Source organism: Protopterus annectens, chromosome 13.part0, assembly GCF_019279795.1.
Source record: "Protopterus annectens isolate FY-2018-M chromosome 13.part0, PAN1.0, whole genome shotgun sequence".
In the NCBI taxonomy this organism is placed as follows: domain Eukaryota; kingdom Metazoa; phylum Chordata; order Ceratodontiformes; family Protopteridae; genus Protopterus; species Protopterus annectens.
The window spans coordinates 287,010,375-287,027,159 of record NC_056747.1 but is presented as its reverse complement, the minus strand read 5'-3'; the positions used below and the strand labels follow the sequence as shown (position 1 = coordinate 287,027,159).

General features: G+C 39.6%; 1 protein-coding gene across 1 annotated transcript in view; it reads left to right on the top strand.

Moving 5' to 3' along the window:
- Nucleotides 1-16,785, top strand: part of CERS1 (ceramide synthase 1) — a 1,087,666-nt gene that overhangs the window by 902,349 nt on the left and 168,532 nt on the right. Inside the window, exon 6 of the mRNA XM_044053851.1 lies at nt 9,648-9,787. Coding sequence (XP_043909786.1) covers nt 9,648-9,787 — 140 coding nt within the window. The remainder of the gene's footprint in view (nt 1-9,647; nt 9,788-16,785) is intronic.

Sequence of the window (16,785 nt, the reverse complement as noted above, 5' to 3'; positions counted from 1 at the left end):
TTTGTAGGAACTGTGTTTAAAAATTGTCCCTATATTTGGGCCTTTGTCCCAATTTTATTTATGGCTTTGTCTACATTTCTTACTCTAAGAGGTTGATAGGTATGGGGAGGGATAAATACAGTATAGATTCCAAAATCCTCTGAAAAATTCTATCCCCAAAACATTTTACATGTTTGTCTTGGTGCAGAATCTTTGCTTTGCACTTAATGTATTAAGAGTCCTTTTCTTCACCATGACTAACAGTAATACAAATATAAATTACCACAGCAGTAGAATGTCAGCAAGCTGAGAATGGAGGAGAGAGAGTGTAACTGCAGCTACAACAGTTAAGGTCAATAGAATTCTGTAAGACGGGGAAAAATAGATTGACCTGTATAAAGCTTAGGATCAAGCAACTTAGAAACAGTGTGCAGAACTTGAGCAATCACTTCACAACTTAGAAACACTAGATTGCTAGCCTGAGGCTGTTCATGGTATGACCTGACTTTAATAATTGGCAAAAGAGATCTGGAATGGAGTCGTTGAAGCATATAATTGTAGGTAAAAAAGGGCAGAGCTAAGGTAGCCTGGTAAAAATTTAAGTGCTGGGTTGATATACAAGTCCTGCTGATCTTATTGCTAGAGGCAATGGAGAGGAAATTTCCAACAATAGGTCTTGCTTATCTGTGGCAGTGGATAGAAAAAAGATGTTATGTACTCACCATAACATTCTGTGTGTGTTGTCCATCTCGCCTTCATTCTTTACTGGTTAGGTTCGGAACCGATCCTCTGTTCTGATTTGGCCATGTGCAAAAAGCTTGAGGTCTTCCACTGGCTCCTAGCTGTATCCCTATCTCATCATGCCCTAGGAGAGTTTGCCAGATCTTGTTTAATGATAATAACACTTTCCCAATGGACTATTTGGCACTTTATAAAACAATGAAGAAGGTCAGAGAACATTATTTGCCAGATGTGACTGCTCAGTCCTCCAGAAGCTAAAGGCTGGGGGAAGGGGGGTGGGATCTAAGAATAAAGACTCCCTATGCTGTGGAATAAAATCCCGGTATATGTGAGGCAGAGCACCTCGCTGGCCTTGTTCAAGAGAAATCTTGATGGATGTGGATGGGCAGATATACCCATACCCCAGGATCAGTGTCAGTCACTCAACAACAAAGGCAAAATAAAATGTATGGTTCAATATACTCCCAGGGGTGGCGTAAACAAAACCTAGTAAGCATGAAGCTTGTAATGCTCTGGCAGATAGCCTAGTATGAACCTATGAACCTATGGACAACACACATGGAATGTTATGGTGAGTACATAACTTCTTTATGTGATGTTGTCCTATCTCGCCTTCATTCTTCACTGGCTGGGACAGCATCCCTAGCACCATATTTCTTGGGTGGTTCATGGGAGAATATTCTTCAGAACAGTGGACCCAAAGGAGGCCCTGTTTTTGGAGGCCAAATCCCCTTTGTAATGAGTGATAAAGGTATGAGGCATTGCCCATGTTGCAGCAGCACAAATGGTATCAATTGATAGTTTAGAACAAAAAGCAGAAGAAGCTGCTGTAGCTCTCGTAGAGTGACCCTTGACTTTACAAGGAAGATTTTTATTGTTAAATTTGTATGTAAAGGTAATACAATTTGATAGCCATTTTGAAAGTGTGATCTTAGAGACAGAAGCACCTTTCTTAGCTTTGGAAAATTAAACAAATAATTGGTCAGATTTTCTGAAGTTCTTTGTCCTGTGTAAACAGAAACGTAATTGTCTGTGTACATCTAGTTGGTGTAGCAAATATTCTGCCTTATTGCCATAGTTGGAAAAAACACTGGTAGTTCTATGGACTGATTTAAATTAGACTGTGAGCATACTTTCAGAAGGAAGGATGGGTTTATTCGAAGGGATACTCTGTCTTTGTGGAAAAGCATGTAGGGGGCTTTATCGATAATGTTTGCAGCTCTGAAACCCTTCTCGCAGAAGTGATGGCAATTAAAATGATTGTTTTCCATGTCAAGAACTTTAGAACACATGTATTGCGAGGGAAACCACCAAATAATACCAAAAGTACTGTGCTAACTTTAGAACACAGGATGTTGCAGGTTCAAAGTGGGAAAGAATCAAACAGGACACAACAAAGTTTAGGTCCCATGGTGGTAGAGGGGTCTTAATGGGTGGTCTTAGCAAAAAAAGTGCCCTTCAGGAAGGCTTTGCATAGTCTGTGAGACATCAGATTTGGGGTTAAATCGCTTACATGAAAATTAGACCGCTGCTAACTGGACTTGAATGGTAGCTGCAGCTGCGCCTTCAGTAAACAGCTTCATTAGAAATTTAAGAGTAGAGCCTATAGAAGCAGAAAAGGGATCAATGTGATTACTTAATGCCCAGGAAGAAAATTCTATTTGGTTATGTAAAGTTTTCTCATTGAAGCCTTATGAGATGAAATCAAGATATGTTTGACAGAAGGGGAAATGTTAGGGAACCTGGCTATATTTGGAATTGGAGCAGCCTATCTGTTAATTTGAGGGTCTGAAGAGAGGGGTGGAGCGTTCCCGACATACGAGTCAGAAGGTCTGGAACTGGGTCCAGAATCCACGGCTCCTCTTGCAGATGAGGCCAAAGGAAGGGGAACCAAATTTGAGGAGGCCAGTATGGGGCAATTAGAATCAGATTGCTTCCCAAGGAACTGGCTTTCTGAAGAAGTTTGGCCATCAAGGGAAAGGGAGGGAAGGCATGGAGGAGACCCCGAGGGCCAATCGTGTACAAGTTCATCCCTTGGTGACCTCCCCGGAGGGGGGATTAGGGCAAAATAGCTGCTGCATTTGGGATTCATGGATGTGGCAAAAGGGTCACAGCAAGGCTCGTCCCATTTGGGAAAAATCATCTCTGCTACTTCTTGTTTTAGGGACCACTTGTGTGGCATCAGAATCGCTCTGCTGAGTTTGTCTGCTATCACGTTGGATTTCTCCAGGATGTGCATTGCTATCAGAAAGCAATGGAAGCAGGTCGTCCATGCCATACTGTTAAGGCCTCTCGACAAAGGGGGTAGGATCTGGTTCCTCCTTGTTTGTTTATGTACCAAACAACTGACATGTAGTCTGTCTAAACTGCAATAGTCCCCAGCGGAAGAGAGTCATGAAGTGTCTGCAATGCCAAAAGCACCAATCCTCATCTCTAGGACATTGATGTGCCACTGGGCCTTGTGTTCCTGCCAAGTGCCTTGGACTGTCTTGCCCAGATAATGCCCCCCCCCATCAGGCATGCACCGTGGTTACTGTGGCTAAAGGCTGTGGAAGGCTAAAGGGACGACATGATGTCACGTGAGTGGAGTGAAGCCACCAGTGAAGGTCCTTCTTGCAGGAGTCTGTTATCATAATTTGGTGAGACATGGGTAGTTCTTGCAAAGACCACAGAGTGAACAGTAGCCACTGCAGAACTCTCATGTGCATGTATGATAATGGAACTAAGTTTATTGCTGCCATGGTTCCCAAGGCTTTTAGAACTGTTCTTGCCTGTACCCTTTTCTTGGAAAGAAGGTTTAAGACCTGATGTCGTAGAACTAAAACTCTTTCTGGAGGAAGTTTTGCCATCATCTTTGTTCTGTCTAGATCTGCCCTTATAAATACAATATGTTGAGATGGCAACAAGGTAGATTTGTTTTCGTAATTGATCATGATTACTATGTGACAGCAGAGAAGTAATGTGGTGTCTCTTGCTTTTAGTAGTGAATGCTTGGTGGTGGCAGTTAGGCACTAGTCTATATACAGAAACACTTGGAATCCTAGATGTCTCAAGTGAGCAGTGACCACTGCCATATACTTGGGGAACACACTGGGGGCTGTAGTGAGACCAAAGGGCAGAGCTCAAAACTGATAGTGACTGGCTGCCAGCCGAAAGTGCATATGACTCCTGGATGGCCTGTCCATTTATTATGTGGTAGTATGCATCCTGGATGTCTATAGAGCACATCCAGTTGTCTTTTCCCAGAAAGGGGAATATCGACTGCATTGTTACCATCCAGAACTTTGTTTTTCTTATTGATTTGTTTAATCTGGTGAGATCCAATATGGGTCTCCAGTCCCCTGTTTTCTTTGGAACTAAAAAAAAAAAACTTGAGTAAGTTCCAGATCTTATTTGGTCTGCCGAGACTGTTTGGATGATTCTTTTATCTAGCAACTTTTGAATTTCTAGAGTTACCTGTTCCCCTTGACTGGGTGGAACTTCTGGGATGTTCTTTATGTTCGGGACGGGAAAGGAAAAGGGTATAGAGTAACCTCTGGATATGATTCTTTGTACCTACTTGTCTTTTGTTATTTCTAGCCAGGCTTCTGGGTACAAAGATAAGCGACCTCCAACTGCTTCCAGAGATGGACAGATGGGCCTCCCTTCAGGAGCACTGACGGAGCCTACCACGGAATGAATCCCTATCACCCTGATTTTGCAGACCCCCCCCTCTGCCGTGTGGATGGCGTCTCCCATTATTGCTCCCCCCTCTGCCCCTGGCGGAAGAGTCACCACGTGTGTCCTGAAAAACTGTCTGGGATTTTTGGAACCACATCCTTTCTCCCTTCTGACCTTTTGGGTAAGGTCTAGAAGGTAGTGAAAAATGGACTCCTATGGCAGAGAGAGTTTTTCCTTCTTGCTCACACTAACTTTTGGCCCGAAGAGTGACGGCTCCATCAAAGGGGGCATTAACAAAGGTAGATTTAAAAGGCTCTGCAAAGTCACACAAGTGCAACCAGAATGTCTCCTCAGGGAAATTCCTAAACCCATTGCCCTGCTCGCTCCATTTGCTGGGTAAAAAATACACTTTATGGAGGAGTTAATCACAGAGTTTAAAGTGGAGAACTGAGAGGAAACCTTGTCTGAAACCCCCCTCAGCTACTGAACTTTGTAGAGTATCTCCTAGCTCTTTTAGGAGATCTCTGCAACCTAGTAAAATGAGTTGGATAATTCAGCAATCCGAGTGCAAATGTCGCTGAAGAGAACATGCACTTCCCATATCTGTCCATTGTACAAGACTCATTGTTCGGTGGATGGACAGATGAGGATGTCTCTGAAAGTTCCTTTTTGGTGGCTGCCGCCACCACCATACCATCTGCTGGGACACCTTTAATAAGAAACTCCCTGTCCGAAGGTGTAGAAATAAACTTATCTGGCCTCTGAGGAACAGGTTCCACTGAGTCTGGAGACTGCCATGCCTTTCGACTAACTATGGAAACACTCAAGAGGTGGAAGGGCAAGACCCAAAAGCCTCCAGGTATACAGACTCCTTCTCAGAAGGGTTGATGGACTTCCAGCCACCTCTCTGCTTTAGGATTTCTAGGGTGTCTACGAAGGAGACATCCTCAGAGGGTGACCATAGGGACCCATCTGATTCACTGAGGTCTGCATCTAAAGTGATGGTGTCTTTTGGGGAGTCTAAATGCTTCCTCTTGCATAATTTCTTTTGAGGGACCTCTTCGGAAGGGTATTCTGCAGAGGTTTTGGAAGAGAGGGCTTCACCCGATGGGGCATCCTGAGGCTTTGGGTCTCCACGTCTGTGTGGATTTGATGGTACTGAGACAGACTCTGGCACCTTTGGGGGAAGAATGCCTGTACCCGGGAGTGGAGCTGTCAGTGGTGACAGCACTGTCATCACTGAAGAACCAGAAGGTATCCCCAGATCTAAGGGGGTTGCCTCTGAGATCGATGTAGGAGCTGAGCTCACCCGTGCCGAAGCCCTGAGAGGCAAGTTCAAATCAGACAACTGTCCGACCCGATGCTCCTCCTTGGACCCAACCAGAAAGCGTCAGCTCCAAGACCTCTCAAGTTCAGATGGAACCGAGGATATAGGAGCAGTAGCTGGGTCTGAAGATCCTGGTGGAGGTCTTTGGTCCAGCGGTTCTACTACAACCAGTTCCAGACACTCTGGCTCAGAGGTCCCAGACTGGATTGGAGGAGGAATTGATGGAGTGGGGTGGTCTTTGTCGGCTTTGAATTCATCTGGTTGGAGTTGACAGTAGTTTGGCCAGTGCCAGTGTTTTCAAAAGTCTCTGCACCACACGATCCACATCATCATCGGAGAGGCTTCTGGACGATCGAGAGGAGGGAGTAGGAGATCGGACTCGGAGCAATGCAGATCTCAGGGTTGGGGAGACAAGTTCCAGTTCTGGGGACCTGTTCCATATTTGAAACTTCATCGGCACTGAAACCACAGCAGGAGCCGAGGAGGAAGGTTTTTCAGGCCCAACAAAAAGACTCTTTAACCAATTTCTTTGTCCGCTTCAAATGAGTAGAAGAAGTAGATCTTTTTTCCAACTTCTCTGTTCTGGAAGATGAGGATTTTGGTAATTTTGACATACTCTGACCCTCTTCAACTGCCTCTGTCAAGGGAGTCTTTAGTAACACTCTCAATATTAACTTATTTTTCCTTTCCAACAACACTCTGCTACTGAATGCATGGCAAAATGGCACATGATTCCTGCAGATGGACTGTGCCAAGACAGTACACACAAACTTTGTGACCATCAGTTAAAGACATTTTTTGATTACATTTAACACACTTTTTGAACCCCGAGGGTTTGGATTCTTTGGGATTCTTAGATATTGTAATATTAATGGCAATCAACAACAATGATAAAACCAAGAAAAATGACTAATAATATATATATATATTTTTTGCAACAAACACGTAAGCTGTGGAACTTAACTAGAAAAATGAAGGCAGTCTTTTAGGTAAAATGAATCTACCTACTGAGGGAAAGGGAAAAAGGCCCTCTAATTTAAACGGGTCAATGGTAGCTCTCTAACTAAAACAAGCTTACCAGGGAAAGGGATAACCAGATATATATATATATATATTAATTTTTTAAAGCTTTCTAGCTTAAACATGCTTATGTAAAATATAGGAGAAAGTTAATAGGGATAGGGAAGAGGTAAAATGGCCTAGAGAAGAAAATGATGACCAGTCGCAACAACAACAGATCAAACACACTAAGTTAAGAACTACGTACTAAATACTATAAAATCTTTATCCAATTCACAAGACATAATTATTTCAAAGTATTAGAAGGAAAAATATAGAATTAGACAGAGCCAAAATGGAGAGCACTCGATCTAGTTAGCGGCAAATGAGATCTGGGGAAGTCTCCTAAGGCATGATGAGATAGGGATACAGCCACAAGCCAGTGGAAGACCTCAAGCTTTTTGTTCATGACCGAGTCGGAACTGAGGATCGGTTCTGAACCCAACCAGTGACAAATGAAGGCGAAATAGGACAACATCACATCGTATGATACATGTTAAGGCCATGAAAACGGGGACCCTCTTTTCTTTGTCTGGTGGTAAATATTTTTTTTGACATTTGTCTGCTTATAAATTAATACTGGAGGTATGTCAAATAGGTTTTATACATTTTGGAATAAATCATAATTTACACAAGTTCATTGTTTATAAGAATGATGTAAGACATTTTTACCACATTAAAAATGTTAGGGGATTTCTGCAGTGTTGGCTGTAAAGCTTTTTCTGATATATTTTGTCCCCAATTATCAGCCGCTTCTGTCAATAATCAAAGTCAATGTAGTTGGGGGGGGGGGCTGGATATTTGTGCCTTTAAGCACCATCTCCAGTCCCACATGCACACCCTCTGACAGTCCTTGGGTGGGACATGCAGCATCACCCCTCACTTCCACAAAGAACTGACATCAGGAAGATGACCTGCCCCACCCATAGAGAGCACAGTGTAGTGGTTTCCCCTGTCCCTACCAAGGAAATCCAGCCAACACGTGACCTAATGCACGCATAGTCACTTCCTCAAAGCAGTTGGCAAGCCTATTCTCCCCTGCCTCTGCTGTCAGACTCCTAAGGCACTAGTTAGACATAAGTTACATGGGTTGTGTTCATGGCTGTATCCCTCAGTGCCACCACTGAAGTTAATACTAACTATAAAACAGAATGTATATTAATATCATATAACATGAGGTACCACGTTATGCTAAAAGAGCTTATCACATATTATCATGGACTGTTTGGCTTTAATCTCTAAAATACCAAAACTTTTGTAAGTAAACTGTTAAAAACACTAGTACTAGCTTTCTGAGTTGTTTGGTTCTACCTATACAATTTTATAAAATGAAGCCCTGTGGATATGAGATGAGATGTGTTATATGCTGAAAGTAAGCAGGCTTATTTTATAGGTATTGATTTGTTTTCTTTAGAAATCCTTGCTATAACATCCCACCACAGAAGTACTCTGATATATTTATAAGACACTCAAACTTTAAATATGCATCATAATAATTAACAAAGATAGGCATTTTACTAACTGCCTTGTTTTAATATAGTTCTTACAGGAAACAAGTCTACCAGAGCAGGGACAACCTCACAGCAGTGTGGCCAAAAATGTAATTCAAGTCACAGCCCCATGTTTTTGACATCCCGTGTGACCTTTCCTTTAAAGCATATTCATCACTCATTCTCTTCATCAATTTGGTAAACGCATGGAATGTTTTCACATATTGTCACACAGAGTGATATTTTTTTTTTTACCTTGATATAAAACTAATATAAAAACACTTATACTCCTTACAGAATAGCATCAGTTATGTAGCTTCTGCACCTAAATGCACTTTGAAGCACATTTTTAAAAATACAAGAGAGAAACTGTGACATTTACCAGATCTTAATATCTAAAGAATAGGTCAGCAGCTGTCTTTTCATTCAGAACCTTCCCCAGTTCACCACATTTTCTGTGGGTATGGAAGAAATGGCTGGCAAGAAATGTTCCAAAGTAGTTACCCATTTCAGTGCTTTCATGTTTTGCCGCACACTTTAAAGCTAGGCTGATTATAGAGGTACTGTAGTAAGAGCCTCTATAAGCAGCAACAGCAGTTGTTAGTCTGCTAATGGTGTCATGTAAAACAAATGTGAAGTAGCACAGAAATTCCCAGGGACATGTTCAGGTATGGTTACTCTTTTATAAGGCTGACAGTGTCATGTCCATATCATAAGGGGGGGGGAGCGGGCCAGGGTAAATGGCCATGTACATCCCTGTCAGGAATAACAGGAAGGGATGAAATATGCTGTTACATCACAGGGTGGGGCTGATGCAACATTTCCAAAGATGACAATTTCCATCCGTTATACTTGTATATTTAGTATACACATATACTATTCTCTACTGCAGTCCTAAAATCAGCTGTACCAGTATGTATGGCAACTGCCAAGAGTTTCAATATTAGAAAACTGAAATACAGAAAACAGATGTTCAGCATTCTGTGATATAACCCTTCTGCTCAAAGGCATATAACCTGAAATGTCATGAAAAGTAATTCCCTTATGGTAGAATATGATTCCTCATTTACATCAGCATTTAAACTAAGGAAATAAAGTATTAGTATATATGCATGTTATTTTACATTTAGGATGGTATTGATCAATTAATGAAATGGTAAACTAACACAAAACTGCATAGCCTATTAACTAAAATGAATATTTGTCAATGACATTAATTTTAATGACTTAGAAATAACTTCATAGGTAGGCAGATGGTTGCAGAACAAATTTCAGTCTTTGGTAGTTTGATGAATCTTTTGCACTGGTTGCTGACTAACCTGATTTATCCTAACCTGCTTTCAGATGGTGTTAATGCAGCTAAAGTTAATGGATCTCTTTCTCTTCTGCAGTATATTGTTTTGCTTGTGGTAAAAGTGTTGCTGGGACAGATGCGGGAAATAAATGATGTCAGGGAATACGAAGAAGAAAATATTAAGACCATGCAGAAAACCCATAACAACCTTCACCACCACAACTCCTGCAAGGATGGGTAAGTTTCTTTTAATGTGCTACTGACTCTTTCAGAAAACTTGTACATGGGGCACTTTTAGAATAATTTCAGTTTCCAGGTAGGGATGACCTCTATTCCACACTCTTATTTGCTTTGTATTTAGCAGAGTTAGCAAAGAAAATAAGGGATTCACAAATTCAAGGGTGTAACTATTGTGATAATCAAGAAGAGCTTATTTGATATTTTTAATTGCTGCATCAAGAAGGGGAATCTCTAGTATTGTGGAAAATTTTGAGACAGTTTCAATTCTTTTGGTATATAAAATTAATGAAGATAAAACAAAAGATTTAGTGGAAAATTATGCTTCCACACATAAATTGGTTCAGCAGTACCTATACTTGAGGCAAAATAAAATGAAGAATTTAGGTCTAGGAATTAAAAACGAAAAAAGTTTCTATTATGCCAACTAAGGATATGTAGGAAGAGACTCTTAGAGGGAGGTGAAAATGCACAGGATTCATCAACACAGCAGAAAACTTAAAATATTTTTAATGTAATTATAATAACAAAAGATTAAGCGCATTGTCTTCCAAGTAACCAGACTTCTTCAGAATCAAAGAGCCAGTGAACTTGTCTTTTTGGGGAAAATTCAGTAATTGGTTAGTAACTTCCTACACTAAGCCTCCGCTGCACTGATCTTTTGGTACAAAACAGTTAAATTACTGACAAACCTGGGCTGAATTTCACAGATTACTTTTGTAGTATAGTCTCTAGCAAACTGCTCTTTCCAACCCACTCCATTCACCCTCGCTAGGCTCGGGCTTACTCTGCTCCCCTACCCCCATTCCCACCCACCCCCACTTTCCTTATGTTTATGCCTACCCAAACCACACCCCTCCTCCCCTCAACCAATCACACACACACTTTCCAAATCACCGCCTGTACCTCTTCCACATCTCCCACTCCACTAATGTAAATCTCAGATCACTTAGATCTTCAAGCAAACTAATGCTAAATGTTATCCAACCCCACAACTCTCATGGCACCTCCCTGTACTCCCACAAAATTACCAAGCTCTGGAACACTCTTCCTTATCCCATAGCAAAAAAATCCGAACTATCACAAGTTCAAACAACTTCTAAAAGAACATCAAAGAAATGATTAGCTTTGCACCTGCCATACTCCTGGCTAAACCTACCCACTCCCTGACTATATCTTCTAGTTCTGCTCCTTGATCTCTAGCTCTTAACCCCATGGCTTCTGTTCTTATCACCTGACTAATTTTTTACAGTTTTTCTGTCAGCAGCTAGATTTGGACAGGGGTCCTAGGCAGTCTTACTGATCTTATATTTGTAACCATGTCTGCCACTGTTAAATATCATGTATATAATATGTCTCCTTAATCACTGTATGTCCATGCATACTGTTACCTGCTGCTGTATTTGTCTTTGATAGTAATTAATATTGCCAGTATAATTACACTGTTACCTTGTCTCAAACACAACTACTTTTACCAGTATTGCTTGTGTTGTACTAGTATTAGTTTTTCTAGTATTAAACTGCTTAATTAGAGCTTTTTCTCTAGTTGTCTCAAACATAAATAATTTTACAAATATTATTAGTATGGTTAGTATTATTAGTTTCTGTAGCATTAAACTGTATAATTGAAGCTTTTCTCCCCGGGTCTCTGCTGAAAATGGGCTTTTGACCCAGCTGGACATTACCTGGTTAACACATGTAATAAATAAATAAGTAAATAAATAAACTGCCTGGATGCCAGCAAAAAAAAAAAGAGAGAGAGAGAAATTCAGAGAACCTGAAAGAAAACCAATCACAAAAGATGAGGAGAAAACATTGGCTGGGAAGAATCCTGCAGATGTTCAGGAAAAAGCAGTTCAAGCTCCATCTTTGGTACAATACATGATTTCCAGTAATCTAGAAGGAAAACAGGTCAAATGTGCTCAGAGCCAGTTAAAATAAATAAAACGCAGAAAGAGTATATTGACTCAAATAACAAAAGGCTTCAAAAAATGGAAGAAACTTTAAACAGTTATTAGGATGAGCTGATAAAACTGCAAAAATCAGAGGTTAACGTGAAGAAAAGGCTGGCTAAGTATGAAACTGCTCAAAAAGAGATGTTTCAAAAATGTTAGAATTAGAGGACAGAGCACATAGGGAAAACTTAGATTTTCTGCTGTACCAGACAAACTGGAAGGAACAGACCATTAATTTTATGAAAGCACAGATAAGCATCTGGACTGGTATTCGACATTAGGACTTAAGTGAAAGGGCACATCGTGTATATGCTAAAAACCTGGCCACAGGAAGCAATCCCGATCTTTAATAGGAAAGACTACATCCTATCAGCAGAAAGAATTGATTTTGACAGAAATATGGCAGAAGGACAAAGTACTAAAAGTGGGAGACAGTAGAGTGTTTGTAGAAAATAATTACTCACTGTACACCAGGCAGCAGAGGAGTAAATTTATTCCTGCAATCAAGGGAATGTTGAGAAGCAGGTCTGTGATTCAAGCTGGTGTATCCAGCTATATTTTGTCTTGAGAGGAAAAATCATTCTTTGATGTAGAACATGCTAAGAAAGAATTGCAAATGTTTGTTCAACAAAAGGTGAGTTATCAGACAGAAGGGGATTCTGCTTCTTAATGTTCTGATAAAGTCCATAAAGACTGTGCCAGGGAAACCTTTTCCAGTGTTCCAAAGGAAACGCAAAAGAGGAAAAAGAAAACACAAAAGTTGACCAAGAACCTGGAGTACATTGGAAGTGAACCGGCAACTAGATTTTGGGGATGGAGATCAACAGGAAGAAAACCAGCAACTTGGAAACTGATAAATAAGTGTGGAATTACAAAGCATTCGTTATATTTGTGAAGTATGATGGAACAAGAGGACCTGGAGATATTGGACTTTTTTGACTTTGTTAAACTTGTAGGGGACTCCAAAGCATATGCTCTACTTCAGGTCATTCATGTTTGGAAAAAGATTTAGAAGAGGAAGGAAAGAGTTAACTGTAAGTAAAACAAAATTTTGTTCGTAACAGTATTGTTATAGTACATGTCATATACTGTATGCTGTAAAGTAAAGCTTTTTCAGTTAATTTTGTGTCTGATATGAATACAAAAGTAAATAGGTGCCCCTGATTTTTTCCCTTCTTGTTCGGTTTTAGGAAATGTAGGTACTGCAATGTAAAAAAAAGCCTAGACAAAAGGAGTATGATACAAGTAAAATTGTTATGCTTTTCCTTATTTTATATAGGGGAGTGACTGGATTAAGGCCCTTGTCTTGATTTAATAACAAGTTTTAAGAGGAAGTAGATAAATAAAAGAACAGTGAATATAATGATTACTGAATAGGGTTTTCCTGCAGCACATAAATGTCTACAGTCCAGTGTGTAGTGGAATGCAACTGTGTATATGGTTCTCATGTTTCTGTTGAGGCAGTCTGATAAGGAGGCAATAAAAATAGAATACTGCTATCTTTTAATGTCCAGGAGATAATGTTTTCTGAAACCATTTAAGTTGTTTTCTTCATTTGAAAGAGGAGTAAAAATGAGACAGACAGCACTTGGGGGAAGTAGAAGCACAGGCTGTATTGTGCATCTTAGCATGGATAACATTCACTATAGGTTAATTCAAGCCTATGAGTGTGGCTGTTAGTCTGCAACAACTTTTCCTGTTAAGAGGGTTAAACTTCATTATTTGAAGAAATATACAATTTTGTGTGTTAGTATTACGTTAATAGGTTTTGGGAATCATCTGGTTTTGTGTTTATTATTATTTTTTTGTTTGAGGGTTTTCATTAAAACAAAAAGTTTTGTAAGATGTGACACATTCAAATGGATTTGTCAATAAGCTGTATAAAAGATCAAAACATTAGTGAATGTAACACAAAAGCTGAAACTAGACATTAAAAAACTGTTATACGCAACAGTTGGGAAGAATAACTTCTCATAATGACACTTTCCATATCTTTAACTGTGAATGATCTCACAGATATATGCAAAAAAGAAAGAGTAGTGAATTATATTTAAAAATGTGGAATACAGACACATTTGTAAAGAACTGAGCATGTGACTTTGATAAAGGATTTCAGGATGGTTATTCAGCAGAATATCTGGGACAAAGAAAAAGGAGAGTACTTGTATTAATTGCAAGAAGAGCTCCAATAGTGATAGAAGATGGTAAAAACAGATAATGGTAGATTTGTAGTAATAAGGGGCTGTTGGCAAGGGGGGAGGATGACACTGGTATGAATTTACATTCCACCTAAAACTGCTACAGTGGGGCTTAAGAAAATTCTGGGAGAAATAATCGGCTTTCAGCAGGGAATATTACTTATTAGTGAGTACTGGAATTTGATTTACAACAGTGAGTATGTGTCTTGGGGGCCTACAAGGGAACATATAACAAAAAGGGTAGATTTTTGAAGACATTTATGAAAATATTTGATATGGAAGATGTGAATCCAGTAGTAGGAGTTGAGAGAATTTACATATTATTCCCCATAGTACTGGGCTAGGCTAGACAGAAATTATGTTTGAGAGCCATGTTGTGGAAAACAGGCTAAAATTACAAATAAAGCAATTAGAGTGATTTTTGAGGTGTTAAAACAGGTCAGGAAACAAGATAGAGTGAAAAAAATTTTTTTTTTAGTTCTGGGGTGGTGTTTTGCTTTAAAAAGAGAAATTTAAGGAGTAGTGGAACTTATTCGGGAATTATTAGAGAAGATAGAAATTTATTCAGAAAATACAAATAGGGAGTGGGACAAAATGAAAGTGAAGGTTAAAACAGGGCAGAAATAAAAGAAAAAGAGATATGGTTAAGACGTAATTAATTATTTAAGGGGACTGACAAAGGTTAAAGTATTACAGGATAAGGGTAGTCTCAGAATAAGAAGAGGTACAATTGCAGATTCCTAAAGAGAGAATAAGGGACTACCTCAATAATATGCATGAGTTTAGAAAGATTGTTGTGAAGCAACTGTTTTTTGATAACTCTAGAGCACCAAATATTTTAGCATAACGACTCGGGCAACAGAAAGTAGAAAGGGTTTTTGGCAAGCTTACGGAGCAGCATATAACAAGGAAAACAACTAGAGATCCTGTAGAGATATTAGAAATATTTCAGAAATTTTATGAAAATCTGTATAAAGCAGAGAAGTGTAGAAATCAGTAAAAAGTACACATGGAAATGTTTATGGAAGAATTAAATATGCTGAGGTTAGCAGTAGAAGAGGCTCAATTACTAACAGGATAGGAGGAGATCAGATAAAAATGGTGATGTATAACCAGTCTACAGAAAAGTCCCCAGGAAGAGATGATACTCCTGTAGAGATTTGAAAGCTAGGAGGGAAGAAAGTGAAAGATCTGGGAGGTGTTGTTTAACAGTATTTTAAAAGGAAGAGAAGCAAAAACATCCTGAAAGAAAGCAGTGGTGGCTGTAATAACTAAAGATGGTAAAGACCCATCAGATCCAGCTTCATACAGGCCAATTTTAATTATTCTAGACCATGATTTTAAAGTGTGTATCTATAATGGCTAAAAGAATGGCAACGGTGATGCCAAAATTGACTAACATGGATCACTGTGATTTTGTGGAGGGGCAGCAAACATTTGACAAAATTAATAGAAAACTGATGATCCAGGGGAAATTGGAATGTAAGAAAATTCCACAGGTGTTGGTGGATCTTGATGCATGTTTATGCAGGGGGCAAGCCCCCCTGCACCCCCCATGTGGTGGGCTCCACCCCCCACACCTCCAGTAAATAAATATACCAACTCCAAGGTTGCACTACAGTGGGGGAAAAAGGTTATTTCCTAACCCCACTGTAGTGCGACCTTGGAGTTGGTATATTTTATTACGTGGGGTGTGGGGGATGGAGACCCCCACATGGGGGGGTGCAGGGGGGCTTGCCCCCCCTACATAAACATGGTAAACACTGTCTGGGATGTTATTTGTAGTTGCTTTATAGTTTTCAATGATTTGGGATTCGATGATATGAGTTTTCGGTGAAATGAGTTTTCGACGATTTGGTCTCGATGATTTGCAATTCGATGAAATGGTAATCCGATGATTTCAAGTGGAACTGATACAATAGCAGCAGGCCAAGAAGACATTTGGACTGCAGGCTAGAAACTGCCGTCTCTACAAGGAATTGATATCAGAGTAAAGGAAATGGGTAATAGGAATCCTAAATGAAAGCTGTGCTGTGGTAGAGTTTTTAGGTTAATCTAGAACAGAAGCTACGGTTAAAAAGGGATAATTAGTAGGACATATAAAAAATTGCACAACAACTGTAGAAATCAATTGGAGGAAGTTGGAAAAGATTGGGAAGAAAGATTGGATAAGCACTTTACAAGGGAACAATGGGAGGACAATGTGTATGGCTACCAAGTGTGCAACAAAGACTAGAAGATTTAGAATTTTTACATAGGTATTTTATACCCTAAGCAGACTCCAAAGAATTGTTTCTTAGATGGCAAATGTTGGAGGTGTGAACAGGAAGAAAGAGGTAACTAGGATCTTATGTTTTGTGAGTGTAATGAGCTGGCAAACTTTAAAAAAGTTCCCTACAGAATACTCGTCAGAAGTATTGGGTGAGCAAATGGTTATAATTAAGGAAGTTATTCTTTTGAGCTGGGCACAGGATCTGAATTGCCTACAAATAGTAAGGTCTTGTTAAGTTTAATTCTAGTGGCTGCCAAAAAAGCAATTATTAGAAAATGGAAATCAAGGTCTAAATCTGCTGTATTTGAAGTATACAATATTGTAAACAAGATAATAATGTAATAATAATAATAATAGCTAACCTTAAAATCAATGACCACACCACTATCACTGTAGCAGCCAACTATATTCCCCCAGGAGACAACATTCCTCTGCTTGAAAATATTCTTTCATACTTTTCTCAACACATCCCCAATAAAACTATCCTCCTTGGGGATGTCAATATTAACTGGTTAACTCTCAGTAATCCAAACTCTAATGCTCATATTAATGTATATGGCTTTACACAGCCAA